The following is a 15,755-nucleotide window of genomic DNA, read 5'->3' on the forward strand; positions in this document are numbered from 1 at the left end:
ACACATAGAACTTGGGAGGATGTTTTTACATGGGGTAACTCTGTTTCTCTTCTAGAGCTGATTGGGCCAGGGATGGTGTTAAATTAAACTAAATTTGGCCTGAGGACACCTTCATACTTTAAGGCCTCATGTAACAAACTGCAACCTGACATAGTGCATAAACTAACCGAAAGCCTAATTTAGACTATGGTTTTGTTACAAATAGCGGAGTCTCAGATGATTATAGGGAGCCAACTGATCAGGCCATGTTCCATGAAGCCGTTTTTGTACCTCACCTTCCATTTTCTATCCATAAATGCTGTCTATCCACATTGTAAAGCACAGCTCTCTGAACTTCTAGTTTCGAGGGCTGCCTGATTTTCAAATTGTTCTTTGCTCATTTAAACGCTGTAAAATTCAATTTGCCTAATGTTTTAACAGTTTAGCATCAGAAGGCTCCAAAGTAGACTTCCAGTGACTCTCAGGAACACTGACCAACCAAAGGTACCCACCAGGCCCCTTGTGTTCACTGGTCTCTCACAGCTACTGGGGGTGTGGGCAAATTCTCTCTTGGATTTAATCTCCATTAACTTGTGTTTGAACTTTTTGAGTTTATTTGAGCAAGTTTTAGAGTGGGCTGGGTCCAAGATCATATTGGATCCAGTTAGAGACTTCAGCTGTCTGACTGATCAGGCAGAAAGCAGACTTGGCTCAATACAAAGGTAAGGTTACAAGAAGACAGAATTGTGGGTTCATCTGAATCTAAGGAGTCTTCCACCTTGGGACTTGTGCTTTTCTAGGGAAATGGGTGAACCTTACCAAAAATAACTTAGAGTTACAGTGGTTACCATGGGGAAGATTTAACCTAAAAAAATTGCTCATCTATAGGGCACTTTGGCAAAAAAGGGGGGAATCCTAACACTTCTGAAATAATGGGACGTATTTTTGGTTGGCATGCAGAGGTTACTAAAAGACTAAGAAAAAGCTTAAGTAACTAATTGATGAGGGAAAAAAACACATTGACAACTTAGTACCTTCTCTTTTTATTCTCCTTTGCCTACTCTAAATTTACTAACCTTTTTGATTACTTTTCCATGTCAAAGACATTCAAAAAACCAAAACAGCTATTTCTAGAACTTGGGCACTTTGATCAAAAGGGCCTGCTTTTTTTTTTTTTTTTTTAATTGTTCGGGATTCATTGAAGGTACAAAAAATTAGGTTATACTGATTACATCTGTTAGGTAAACTCCCTCTTACAATTATGTCCCACTCCCAAGAGGTGTGCCATATACCATGACCCTCCCAACCCTCTACCTCCTCCCTGCTTATTATTATTTTTTAGAGATAGTGTCTCACTGTCTCTCTCAGGCTGGGTTGCAGAATCTCAAACTCCTGGGCTCAAGTGAACCTTCTACCTCAGCCTCCTGAGTAGCTCAGACTACAGGCATGCTACCATGTCTGGCTTTACAAAAAAAAATATTTTAGAGATGGGGGTCTCACTATGTTGCCCACCCAGGTCTTGAACTCCTGGCTTCAAGTGATCCTGCCGTGGCCTCTCAAAATACTGAGATTATAGGCAGGAGCCACCTTGTCCAGCCAGGTGCTTTGGTCAAAATCCTAAAGTCAGAACAATAGTGAAAGTCATCTTAGTCTTGCTTGAAAGCAGCTTTTTCTGCCCTACTTGTTGATGGACTTCACTCTGAACTCAGAGTCATCCCTCAGTATTCTAGAAGGATTGGTTCCAGAAACTCCCATGGATACCAAAAGCATGTATACTCAACTCTCTTATATAAAACAACGTAGTATTTGCATACTTAAAGCATATGCAAATAAGTCATCTAGACATCACTTACAATACCTAATACCATGTAAATACTATGCAAATAACTGTTATACTGCATTCATCTTTATTGTCTTGTAATCACTTATTTTTGATTATCTTCCCTCTTTAGTTTCTTGAGTCTGTGAATGTAGAACCCATGGATACAGAGGGCTGACTGTAATTTAGTTAAAAAAGTACAGGCAGGGCAGTGCCTGTAGCTCAAAGGGGTAGGGCACCAGCACCATATGCTGGAGGTGGTGGGTTTAAACCCAGCTCCGACAAAAAACTACAGAAAAAAAAAGAAAAGAAAAAAAAAGTACAGGCAGAGTTAAGAAACTGCCTATTTTTAGTTAAGATTCTTTTTTGTAAAAGAAATTTACATCTACAAAGGAAATCTTCATTTGTAAGGGCATCTCCCTCTCTGCATCTAAAAATCCCTTGGAACTTTTACAGTGGAGAAGGCAAAGACTTATTAATTCTCAAACTTCACCTATGACAATTTTGCTTCCTACTTAGGCCTTTCTTTGGCTTAGTAAATAATAGCATTTAGGTTTGAAATCAGAGTTCTATGCATTTGAGGTGTAAATTTTCTACCTTGTTTTATCTAAGAGCTATCCCTCCAGAAATGCAAATTTAGGGTAGAAATTTTTAGATAGTTATTAAAAACCATGGACATCTGAGTTGATCCGGCCCATTCTCTTAGGAATTTGGCACTGGGGTCCTGAGGGCAGTGAGTCTGTTTTTAGAGGTAAAGACCAATATAGCTGTAGGCTGGCCACATTCTGTCTCATGGACTGAGCAGCAAGAAAAACTGGGAGCAGAGAGCAACTTTTCCTGAGACCGATCTTTGTTTCTGCCCATTTTTTATTCTTCTGTGCATAATAGACGGAGAAATCTGTGCTCAGCAGTATTCCTCTCTGGAAGACATGGCCTTTGCCTCCATTAGTTGACTAGATTAGGGGGGAAGTCTCTGAGAGGATATGTGATAACTGAAGTCTTTAGCTAACTTTCTAGATCAGTGGTTCTAAACCTCTCTAATGCTGTGACTCTTTAATACAGTTCCTCATGTTGTGGTGACCCCCAACCATAAAATTATTTTCGTTGCTACTTCATAACTGTAATTTTGCTACTGTTATGAATCGTAATGTAAATATTTTATATGCAGGATGGTCTTAGAAGACCCCTGTGAAAGGGTCATTCAATCCCCAAAGGGGTCGTGACCCACAGAGTGAGAACTGCTGTTCTAGATACATATACATCAAAAAAGGAATGAACAGTGCCCTGGAAAGCCAGAGGGAGGAGAAACAAAAAGGAAGGAAAATAAGCATTGTGTGCTATGAAAACTAAAACAAAACAAACAAGAAAACAACCCTGTGATGACAGGGTAGTGAAGAAAGAACAGGGTGGTGTTGACACAAACTGGACCTTTTGTGGTGGAATGCAATGCCTTACGCTATGGCATGTCCTCATGACTCAGTATCTCAGTAAAATCTGCATTGCTCGTTGATTCTTTGTGCAAATGGATCCTTAGAAAAAATGCTGAATTGTATGTCCAGGTAGTAAAAACAGAGGCTGCTTCCCTGAACTCAGGACAGGAGGACACCTTGTCTCTAGATCTTCATAATAAGGTCTTAGGGTATGTACATGTTTATACATAAGTAATTTGATTTGGTTTTGGAGGTCTATAAACAAATCTAAATAAAGTCTTGGCTAACACACCAGAGAAAGAGTTAGTCCATGCGTTGTCCATGATTTTTAAGAGGTGTCTGTGCAATTTCAAGGGAATCAGGCCTTCACTCCATTTGGATTGTGGTCACTGACTGGAAGCCAAACCCAATGTCAGTCCAGAGAGCACTGGTCAGACCAGTTGGGAGGGGCCCAGAGCTTTCTTATTGACAACTCTCAAGATCCATGGGGGTAGGGGACTGGGAAGCACAGAACATTTGTAGTAGAAAAAACCTAGCAACCATGTAATCCAATTCCACCGATTCAAAGATGAGGAAAGTGAGTACTAGGGGTGGGTGGGATATGGGAAACGGCAGTACAAACCATGTTCATAATTGTAGTTTTGTATCAGAGAGGTCTAATTTAATTTAGAGCAGCTTTTCTCAAGATTTTTCCCAGAGATTGCTACCATTTGCTAACCAGTTTTGCAGCTCTATATGTCTACAGTGTAGCAACTTTTGTATTTCTGGTGGTCATCCAGTTGTTAATTTACACTCACACTTGATTATGTATAACATATGAGTATTAGTGCCAACTTAAAGCAACATAATTTTTCTCAATGATTCTAGCCAGTGGCTTTACCAGGAAGAGTCCACAGAGGGTCTGTGCTCTCCAACACCCCCACCACCCCACCCCTTGGACACATATTCTCTCAATAACGTTTGAAGCTGTGGTTTTAAAGAACATCCTACCACATATCATTAGAATAATTATAGTTAGCATATTACAGAAAGATTCCTTAAATTGAATGTGAGCTGGCGATTTAAAATAAACGGGTCTTATTGTTCATGTTTCTAATTGCTCACTTTCCTGTGCATTCAAAGACACATAAGCTTGGATGGGTCTACAACCATAACATCCAGATGGGTGATTTGGAGCAGTGATCCCCAACTGCTTTGGCACCAGGGACCAGTTTTATGGAAGACAATTTTTCCATGGACTGGGTGCAGGGCAGGGGTGCGGGGTGCTCATTAGATTCTCAGAAGAAGTCACAACCTAGATTCCTCAACATGCACGTTGAGGAATGGTAGGGTTCACACTCCTATGAGAATCTAATGGTGCCTCTGATCTGACAGGAGGCAGAACTCAGGCAGTGATGTGAGCAATGTGGAGCAGCTATAAATACAAATGAAGCCTCCCTTGCCTGTCTGCTGCTCACCTCTTGCTGTGCAGCCCCTGGTCCATGGCCCAGGCAGTGGGGACCACAGATTTGGGGCATTCAGCAAATGCTTCTGGATGATAGCCTGCTCTTTCTTCTCTAAACATCATGGAGCTTCATAAATTGATGCACTCAAGAAAAAATATCATTGTTATTATTAATAATTTTCTTTCTGGCTCAGTGCCTGTAGCATAGTGGTTACAGCACCAGCCACATACACCTAGGGTGGTGGGTCCAAACCCAGTCCAGGCCAGCTAAACAACAATGACAGCTGCAACAAAAAATAGCCAGGTGTTGTGGATGCCTATAATCCCAGCTACTAGGGAGGCTGAGGCAAGAGAATTGCATGAGCCCAAGAGTTTGAGGTTGCTGTGAGTTGTGACACCACAGCACTCTATTGAGGGTAACGTAGTGAGACTCTGTCTCAAAAAAATAATAATAATTTTCTTTCTACAGATAATTTATATTAGCAAAGGAAAATTCTTTTCAAAATAAAAAAGTTAGGTACCCAAAATGCTAAAGTTTTCCATTAAAGCCCCTCATCCCATTTCAACTCTTTAGTCATAAAAATCATCTGTAATTCAAATACTATGTTGAATTGTTTCACTGTAACCTACGTGCCAAACATCAGAATAAAAGGGAAAATATGTTACCCACCTAAACAGGAGACGTATTTCTTAGAAGAACATTGAAAAAGGAGACCTGCTCTAGATTAGGAGTCTTAAGGTGCAAGCAGTAAAAGTTCACCGGAAGAGGAAATTGCCAAACAAATTTAAAGGAATAATCCTAGTCATAAAACAAAGTTGAAATTGAGGTTTTTCCAGTCAAAAATGGCCTTCTATTTCAGAATGTGTGCATAGCTCATCATTCAATTTCACACCATCATAAAAAACTTCCAAGATAGTAATCACAGTCCATTTGCTAAGGAACACAGGGAAATCAGTCTAGGCTGTCAGAACAGTTGCTGCTGAGTCTCACTTCACATCTGCACTGGTATCAATTTTACATTGGATTACTTCAGAGGAATCAAGATTTAGAAAAGCCACGATATGGGTATAAAATAAACCAGGGTCATAAAATATGGCCCCCAAATAAAAATACATTGTGTCATTAAACTTTGGAGTTCTGTTCTTAAAAATAGTAGTGAACAATAACTTAAACATAGGTAAAGCAGAATGGAAGAGACTAAATAGAAAAAAAGAAAAGAGAAGGCAAAGAAAAGTAGTAATATAATTTCTCTTCTGCAACATGGGTTCTAACCAATTTGTAGGTATGCCTCTGTTTTGAGCTTTTTCTGACAACTCTGTTTAGTTTCAACCTTTAATTTCAGGGTAAGCCTTTACTTGTGTATCTTCAGAGCCCATGAAAGCAACTGGTGTATATGGAGGTGCTCACTAAACATCTGTTGCATGAATGCACCTTGGGAAAAATTGTGACTTCATCTCTAACTTTTCTTCTGCCTCTGGGGTGTAGGGGGGTCAATGCCACTGAGATTTATGAGGGTCATTATCAAGAATGTAAACCTTCCTTGTTGTTCTTTTGAGATGTACTCCTTCAAAAAGAAATAAAGTGTGTTTAGGTAGACTGGGAAGAATTTAGAAATCAGATTCATCAATCTCTAAGTGAGATTGTGAACACTCAGAAGTTTAACAACAAACTACTTTTTCAGAAATCATACGCGGTATACGTACCTTTGAATTGGTAGGTGGGGAGAATTGTGTCATTTTAAGTTTCTATCACAAGTGCCTTTAATTATTTAGATCACAACATAAAGTTGTCTTTTATTTTGTAACTAAAGTCACAGGACAAGGGAATTACGAGGACTCTATGCAACCAAAATCACTTAGAGAATTTCTGAGTTGCCTCTTCTCATAGCAGCTACATTTGTATAGCCTGACCCCAATCTTTTCTAACTCATGTGCATTTTCTTTCTGAGCCTGACATATCAGCCTTTTCTTTCACATATTTCAATGATGCTAATAGCAGTTTCAGCTCCTTTACAATCCAGATTTCATTATTATTAAACAGATTTTAGTTTAGCACCAAGCAGCTGAATGATGATTAAAGCAAAAGGGATCATTCTTGAGGGCTTACTATGGAGTAGGCAGGGATGCAGGGTTGCATCATTTAATCTTCACACCAACTCTAGAAAAAAGGTACTGCTTTCCATATTTTGCAGATGACAAATACATTTCAATGCTGTTCTGCTTATTTCAACACTTTTACAGAAAATTGTAGAGGTGGAAAAGGCCTCAAAAGGCCACTTCATTCTAGGCTCCAGTCTCTAGGAAAGATAGATGTCACCCTGAACAGCTGAGTGATTGCCCTATAAAAAGCCTTCAGAAGAAGGTGGCACGCTGAGCACCTGCATTAGGCCATTTAATTCATGCCAACAGTAAGTCAAAATTGCCTTCAGAAAGTTCTTAAACTTAACTGGAGGCTCCCTATTTCTATTACTCCTAGCTCCTCTAATACGATCTTTTATGAAGTTGGCAGTCAGCTGGCTAATTTTCTCCAGGAATGACTTTTCACACAAATAAAGCCAATGATTTAATGGCTTTTGCCTTCCTTTCTTTAAGTGAAGTAATTTTCAGATGGCTGGTCTTTTTATTAAGTTTGCATTTTTCTGATACCTTTTTGCTGCTCCCTGGAGCCCTCTTTATTGTCTGTTTTCGCTTGTATGGAGAACAAAACACTTCATTCGGCCAACACAGCTGACCAGAAGGTGCTTTGCTGGGCCCCAGGTCCTTTGTAATGGAGCTTTGCCGCTGAGCCACTGCTGAGGTGGCAGCTCATCCACAGCTGTCTAATCCCAGGTGATTTATTTAGGAATGTTATGCAGGAAGTTTATAATACTCAATCTAAGAAGCTATAACTGGAATGGTTGAAGATTTGGATCTTTCCATAACTGGTGAAATTATGAAATCAGCCAGTTATCCTCACATAACAATGACCACTTCCTTGGCTATTTAAGTGTGTTTACTGGCCCCGATTATTTTTCCTTTGTTCCCTTCCTTCCCCTCCCTCCCTTCCTTCCTTCCTTTCTCTCTTTCTCTCTCTCTTAGACAGACAGAGTCTTACTTTCTCACCCCTGGGAAGAGTGCCGTGGAGTGATCATAGCTCACAGCAACCACAAATTTCTGGGTTTCAGGGATTCTGTTGCCTCTGCCTCTGGAGTAGCTGGGACCACAAGCGACCACCACAACACGCAGCTATTTTTTCTATTTTTTTTTTTTTTTTTAAGTAGATATGGGGATCTTGCTGTTGCTCAGGCTGGTCTTGAACTCCTGAGCTCAGGTGATCCGCTTGCTTTGGCCTCCCAAAGTGCTAGGATTAGAGGGGTGAGCAATCACACCTGACCCTGATTCAGTATTTATAACACAGAGGCACCTTGGAGAGCAGCCTGGGAAAGCACTGGAAGAGCCAACCTTAAGTCCAGTCCTGACACTGCCATTTCTTAGAGCTGTATGTGCCTAGACAAGTAGTTTAATTTCTCCAGGCTCCGTTTTGTCACCTATAAAATGGGAATAACAGCTATAGCTATCTCATACACACTACTTGTGAGAATTAAACAGATAATGCATGTAACGCATATAAAGAGCATTGCATATTAATTGGCAAACAGTAACAAATCTTAGCATTCTACTCTGCTAATCCAGTATTTTACAAAACCTCTAAACAAATGATCTTGATTTTGAAGGCATGGAAGAATAGTCCTATGCTTTCTCATAGGCAGGGGCTCCTGAATGCAGGCAAAATAATTAAAAATTGTTATGGGAAAGGCTTCACCCCCATACCGCGAACGCGCGCTTGACGGAGGGCACGTTGCCAAAAGCGATCACAACGGGAATGATGTCCAGCGCGCTGAATTCCAAGGCGGCTGTGGCGACGGACTGGGCGTCGGCGGACTGACCGCTGCTGAAAAACGTGGCAATTCTTCTCGTGTGCGCCCCTGGAAGTGTCCTCTTCAAGACGTTCCTAGAAATAAACCTCATCGCCTTGCCGATCTCCCGGCTGGCGGAAGATCTCTGGTAAGGAATAGCTTCGATTTCCCTGAGCAATCGGTTCTTCTTGTGGGCGTCCGAGAAGCGCACGAGGTGCCTGGTGTGGGCGTCGTAGGAGAGGATGGCCACGCGCGCTCCCACCGGGCAGCTGTTCTCCCGGACTTTGACGTCCCTCACCAGGGAAGCCATCATCCCCTTCATCCGCTCAAATTCCTGCTCGGTGACATCCCGGGACTGGTCTAGCACAAACACCAACTCGGTTGGATGCACTGGGCATTCGGGTTTTCCTAAAGACAAGAACACGAAACTAGTAGGTGAATAATTGTGTGTCCACAAGAGAGAAGAATGTAATTAAATTTAGGAAGGAGGGAGCAGGGCGCAGAGAGCGTATTCGGGGAGTTAGCACGGAACAGGTACGATGTAGGGGTAGGTGGCACAGCTTCTGGGCCAAGGGCTCAACTACAACTTGGACACTAACAAATGCAAACAATGTAACAATCATATGTACCTTTACATTCATCTGAAATAACAAAATAATAATAAAAAGGGTAGTCAACCACAGCAATCAGCAAATGTGAATTAAAACAACCATAGAGCGTCTGTTTGGAGATTCTATTCTAATTCTATCATATTGTTGAAGTTGGACCCTTAACACTAATTTATGACTAAAATGTAACTCTAAAATATTACTGGGAAGAATTTGTAGAGCTGTTTAGGAAAAAAGTCTGGCAGGATCCAGAAAAATACATGTAATCTTTAAAAAGATAAGAACATGCTCCTGATCAGGTAGCAACCTTACTGAAAAGATGCAGAGAGAGCAAAGCAATTTTGCATGTTAACTTTTTAGATATTTATAAATAAGTATAAAAAAACATGTAAAATATTAAATACCTAAATCTTGAATAATGATCCCCCCTACAATTTAGTCTCCTTATAGTAGCTCGAGTGAGCTTTTAAAAATTGCCCATCATCCTCCTCCTTCAATACGTCTAGCAACAAACTCCTTATTATAACATGAAAACCTCAGCTGGCCTGGCCACTGCCCATTTCTCCACTTTCTCACCTGACGCTTTCCCTTGCCCTACTTAGATCTCACTCATACTGGGCTCTGCTGGTTCCTAAGAAATACAAGGTCTTTTCTGTTTCAGGACCTTTGCACTTGCATTCCTTCTTCCTGGCTCTTTTTACTCTTCACTCCAAACTTCAGTTTCATTGCCTCTAAGAGGAGCCCTCCATCCAAAACATCCCTCCCCTTGCACTGTCCTGTGGTAGAGCATCGTACCCTTTATCTCATTCACTGCAACTATAGGATTCCTCATCCAGCCATATTTATTTATTATCTGGATCCTCCATGAGAATTTCTGAGGAAGTTTCTGAGGACAGGAAGCATGTATATTATTCAACTCTATGTCTCCAGCACTTAGGAAAGATATGCTCACAAAGTAGGCTTTCAATAGATATTTGTTAAATTCACAAACAGGCAATTAGAAGACATGCGTTGGTGGGTTTATAAAAAAAAAATAAGTGTATAAATGTATAAGAGAGTGATGTGGGGTTTATACAAAAACAGTTCAGAAGCATTTATAAGACACTTGAAAACCAGCACTGAAAAATATTAAGCCAACTTGGTAATTAACATCAGGCGTGAGCTTTGTGGATTTAGCATTATCCGAGCTTCGCATTCTGCTTACCTGCTATCTGAATGCCCTACTTTTATTCTGCCCCTCTGCAGCTTAACCCATGGATACAGAGATAATATGAAAGAGGAAAAAAAAGAAGAGGTAAGAAATATGAGTATTAAAAGAAAAAGCCCTAGAAGTAACTTGGAGTTAATGAAGTTAGTCATTATGATATTAATAGAAATAAAAAGATGGAGACTTTACATCTTTTGTATTAACCTAGATGGAAGCAGAACACATTCTTAGTAAAGCATCACAAGAATGGAGAAGCATGAATCCTATGTATTCAATTTTGATATGAGGACAATTAATGCCTGAGTACACGGTGAGGGGTGGGGGAAGGGGAGAGCAGAGAGAGAGAGAAGGAGGGAGGGGGTGGGGTTTCGGTGTGTGACACACCTTTAGGGGCAAGACACAACTGTAAGAGGGACTTTACCTAACAAATGCAATCAGTGTAACCTGGTTTCTTGTACCCTCAATGAATCCCCAACAACATAAAAACAAAACAAAACAAAGAAACAAAGAAACAAAAAAACCCTAAATATTTAGTGAGAAATAGTTGTAAAGCTCAGCTAAAACCAAGTGATTTATTGGAGGCAAGACTCTGCTACAATATGAGGCAGCAAAGAAAGCCCAGATAAAATTGGTATCAGTTGGAAGCAATACACTGCTCTCATTCATTCTCCAGATGTATGACATTTTGGAGCTTGATTAAAACATGCTGTAAATAAAGATTACTCACCATGTCTGCCAGCTGAGGAAGAAGAACAAAGAACAGAGTTTAGTACCATGTAGGAACAGTGAAGTTCTGCTTTCTCTTCTTTTTGTAGATGACTCAAAAATCAAGATAACAGATAGGGTTTGGAGAAAACGTAGACAAAGCCCAACATCTTGATAGAAGCACTGTTCCTTCCACAGGGCAGGGGATGGGATTTACAGCCATAAATCAGCAGCCTGCAGCCATCTGTCACAGGCAAAGAACGTTTGCCTGGGAGAGAACATGCTGCTGTAGGGAGGTGCACTAAATTTGGAAAGTTAAAAGGTCCTGACTTTTCTTTATTTTAATTTTTTCCCATGTAGATATCCATAGCTATCATTATAGATACATATACATGCAAATGTCTGTTTGTACTGTGTATGATATATGTGCATATTTATGTATTATGTAACTGTCAGAAGTGGATTTACTTCAAAGTAAATGAATATTTGCTTTAGACATGCATTGCCCAAGATGGCACTCACAGTCACATTTAGTTCTTAAAACTTTAATTAAAATGAAATTAAAAATTTAACTTCTCAGTTACACTAGCCACATTCCAAGTGCTCAAAGCCACATGTGGCTTATGGCTACTATACAGACCAGTGAACACTTCCATCATTGCAGAAAGTTCTCTTGGACAGCGCTAGTTTAGACTTCTTCCTTGCAGGGGCCTCTTGCAAAGCCTTTCCTGGGAAGGACCCATCACTATGTTGTTCAGATAACCACATGTTCTTAAGAAATATGCAGAAGTTATTGGCTGTGATTTCCTTTTTTGCTCTAAATAACACTTACTTTTGAAATAGGTTTGTACCTATTTTTGGATTTGTGATTTTCTATTGAGCCCCTCAAATTTTTAAAGATCAGCTCCCATCACACTTGGATTTGCCCTTGAGGCATTACAGTTCACAGGGCTCCTATGTCAGAAAACTTATTGTGCTAATTCACCCCCAAACAACGAACATACATGACCCAATGTATATACACATTATGATTCTCATCATGGTTCCACTCTGCTATGAAAAAAACAGTTCTGATGAACACTGCATTCTAAGCTTTTAAAAGTCTGTATATTTGAGACCAATGTTCTCTACTGAAATGGGCTCTTAATGTGTCTATTTTTCTCCCCAAAAATGCTTTAAGAAAATTTTTGACTCCTCTTTTTAGGCATATTGTTTATTTGAGACGTTATTATGCATTTGTAGGTAAACATTAAATAGTCAAATCTCTTCTAATAGTGAACATAAATTTTTTTTGATGGTACCAAGACATTTTGATAGAAGAGGCTGTTATAAGGGTCATTAAGAAAAATTCAAATGAACATTCACAAAATCAAAATGTCTTTTTGTTTTTAAAATTTGAAGAGAGAGAAAAAATTCTGGCAGAATAAACATTATTATGATTTTTATAAGCAAATCAGTCTGCTCGGCTAAAAGTAATCAAACATACCTTTTCAGGAAAGGAACAACAAACCATAAACCAAAGTCAGGGCTGCCGCCCACAAGGCTGCCACCCTCTCATCACAGCTGCTTCTTCCACACCAGGTGAATTCAATTCTATCAGTTACTGGCAGGTGTTAGTAATAATTTTTTCAAACGTTCCATGTGACTCTTCATTGATTGATTTCATCATTACGAGATTCTGACCTCAAACCTCAATTTTCTTCAGATTAAAAGCTCTAGATATACTATGGCTTAGTGCCTGCAATGGGTTCTAATAGACATGCTGTCAGCGAGAGGGGGAGTTAATAGTCACCAATCTGTGCTAGTTCAAAATATATGCAGTGACATCCCCAATTTTAAGAAGTTGGCTGGCAAATGGTCTCAATTGTGAGTGCAGAGTTCCCTGATTTCCTTCTGTGAATGCTGACAACTTGGGTGATCATTTGAGCAGCGTACTTACGACTGTGGTCTCGCACATACTGAATAAGCTCACATGTCTGCAGTTCAAAAATAAAAGAGAAAGAATTAAACAACACAGATTGTTAGACTCCAAAGTTTAAAAATAAGTAAGTCGAATGGAGTGCTCAGAGCACTCTGGTGTAGTCAGGAGATACATACGGAAAATGAGGCCAATCCTTTGGCACCTTTTACACCCTAGAGAAACAAACAAACAAGTTTTTTTTTTTTTTTTTTTTTTTTTTTTTTTTTTTTTTGTAGAGACAGAGTCTCACTTTATCGCCCTCGGTAGAGTGCCATGGCATCACACAGCTCACAGCAACCTCCAACTCCTGGGCTTAAGCGATTCTCTTGCCTCAGCCTCCCGAGTAGCTGGGACTACAGGCGCCCGCCACAACACCCAGCTATTTTTTGGTTTTGCAGTTCAGCCGGGGCCGGGTTTGAACCCGCCACCCTCGGTATATGGGGCCGGCGCCTTACCGACTGAGCCATAGGCGCCGCCCACAAACAAGTTTTTTAATGGCTCTTGACACACATCAAGTTAGAATGTGCACTAACGTTACCCTAAGAAAGTGATAACTTTTAAAAGTTTTATTCCTTTATTCCTTAATAGTTAGAGGTGAAAAAAAAGAATATGGACAACCTAATAGTGATATTTTGAGGAGAACAAACTTAAGCATCGAGCTTTATGCACCCATGGCTCCAAAGATTACTTTTATCCTGCTCTATCCCCAGATGAGAATGGCTATCCAAACTCTAAGGATAAAGCCAATGACTTCACACTGGCTGCAGAGCTTTGGGGCAGGCCTATGGCTCAGGACTAGCTCAGGCTGACCCTCATTGTATGTGAATGCCTCTCCCTTACAGGAGAGCTTTGGAGTTCTTCAAACCCTGTGCTTTGCCCTGGTCACCAAACAGCAGCCAGAGCTGAATCTTAATCTGTTCCCTTCACACAGAACAGATTCATACTGAACATCTGGAAAGGGTATCCCAACTATCTTCCAAGAAAATGAATGAATGAAGGAAAAAATATCTATCTATCTGGTTTGGGGATAGAAATAATAAAGTGGAATTGGTTTTAATTTTGTGTGTTCAATCCCATCTTTGGAACAGGGGGAGTTTGGCTTCTCTCAAAGAAAGACACCCAAGAAAATATGCTATGGAGCCCTACCCAAACTCCTGAAGCAAATAAGTTTCATGTGAATGCAACTTTGATCATATTCACTATTTATTAATTTCCTTCCACTTCAATTCATTCAGTGATCACTTATTAAATGTAGAAAGAGGGCAATGATTGGACGGATAAGTAAAATTCATTGAGAATTGAAAAATATCATTTCAGTCTAATAAATTTTCATTTCCTTCCTGAATTTCCCAAGAGATATTTAATCAGCATTTTTTCTCCTCTCTCTGATCATATAAAAGTAGAAAAAATGAAGACAGTGGCCAAGCAGCAGAGACAGAAGGCATGCACATTTGGACGATTAAGTTTCCATTCACTGATTCTTTCTAAAGCAGAAAAGGAACTGGTGTGATTTATAGCTTTTCTACTCACCTTACGTCCAGGAGGTCCTGGTTCTCCAGGGGATCCCAGCTCTCCTGGAAACCCAGCAGATACCTCGAAGAAGAATTATTGATATAAATAACTAATATAAATATATTATATAAATATATATTAGTTATGTAAATATAACTTTTAAATATAAGATTTATAACTTATAAATCTTATAAATAAGTTATCAGATTTATAACTTATTTAAAAGTTATATTTATATACATAGGTGTAATTAAATTTCGATTAAAATTAAAATATTTAAAATTCAAATTTGAAAGTTCAAGAGTGAAAATTTCGCTTTCATTTTAGAAAATTGAGAAATTTCAAAAAAACATAAAGAAGGAAAAAAGTTCCCAGCAATCCTCTCTTCCCCAAATAATCCTCATTAACATTTTGGTCTTTTATTCTTTTAGTTTTAAGACATGCATTCCTTTTTTTAAAAAACTTACTTGAAGAGGAACTAGTACCTATATTACGTAACCTTTTCCAAAACATCAAAAAAGAAAGAATACTTCCAACACATTCTATGAAGCAAATATCACCCTGATCCCAAAACCAGGAAAAGACCCAACAAGAAAACTATAGACCAATATCTTTAATGAACATAGATGCAAAAATACTCAATAAGATCCTAGCAAATAGAATCCAGCAACACATCAAACAAATTATACACCATGACCAAGTGGGTTTTATCCCAGGGTCTCAAGGTTGGTTCAATATACGTAAATCTATAAATATAATACATCACACAAACAAACTAAAAACAAAGACCATATGATTCTCTCAATAGGTGCAGAGAAAGCTTTTGACAATATCCAGCATCCTTTCATGATCAGAACACTTAAGAAAATCGGTAGAAGCTTTGCGCAGTGGCAGTATCGTAGCCAATGAGGTTTATCTGAGGCGCGATTATTGCTAATTGAAAACTTTTCCCAATAGAAAATCGGTAAAGAAGGGACTTTTCTTAAACTGATAGAGGCCATCTACAGGAAACCCACAGCTAATATCATATTGAATGGAGTAAAATTGAAAACATTTCCACACAGATCAGGAACCAGGCAAGGTTGCCCATTGTCTCCACTGCTTTTTAATATTGTAATGGAAGTCTTAGCCATCGCAATCGGGCAAGAGAAGGCGATCAAGGGTATACAAAATAGGATCAGAGGAGATCAGACTT

At 39.4% G+C, this 15,755-nt stretch overlaps 1 protein-coding gene and 1 pseudogene across 1 annotated transcript in view; one reads left to right on the forward strand and one right to left on the reverse strand.

Moving 5' to 3' along the window:
* COL6A6 (collagen type VI alpha 6 chain) overlaps positions 1-15,755 on the reverse strand; it is a 120,177-nt gene that overhangs the window by 25,704 nt on the left and 78,718 nt on the right. The window contains exons 29-33 of the mRNA XM_053600580.1: positions 14,579-14,641; positions 13,186-13,221; positions 13,028-13,064; positions 11,111-11,122; positions 8,483-8,976 (exon numbers count right to left, since the gene is read on the reverse strand). Coding sequence (XP_053456555.1) covers positions 8,483-8,976; positions 11,111-11,122; positions 13,028-13,064; positions 13,186-13,221; positions 14,579-14,641 — 642 coding nt within the window. The remainder of the gene's footprint in view (positions 1-8,482; positions 8,977-11,110; positions 11,123-13,027; positions 13,065-13,185; positions 13,222-14,578; positions 14,642-15,755) is intronic.
* Positions 15,437-15,569, forward strand: LOC128592788 (uncharacterized; annotated as a pseudogene).

The sequence above is a fragment of the Nycticebus coucang genome, chromosome 8 (assembly GCF_027406575.1).
Source record: "Nycticebus coucang isolate mNycCou1 chromosome 8, mNycCou1.pri, whole genome shotgun sequence".
NCBI classification, from domain to species: domain Eukaryota; kingdom Metazoa; phylum Chordata; class Mammalia; order Primates; family Lorisidae; genus Nycticebus; species Nycticebus coucang.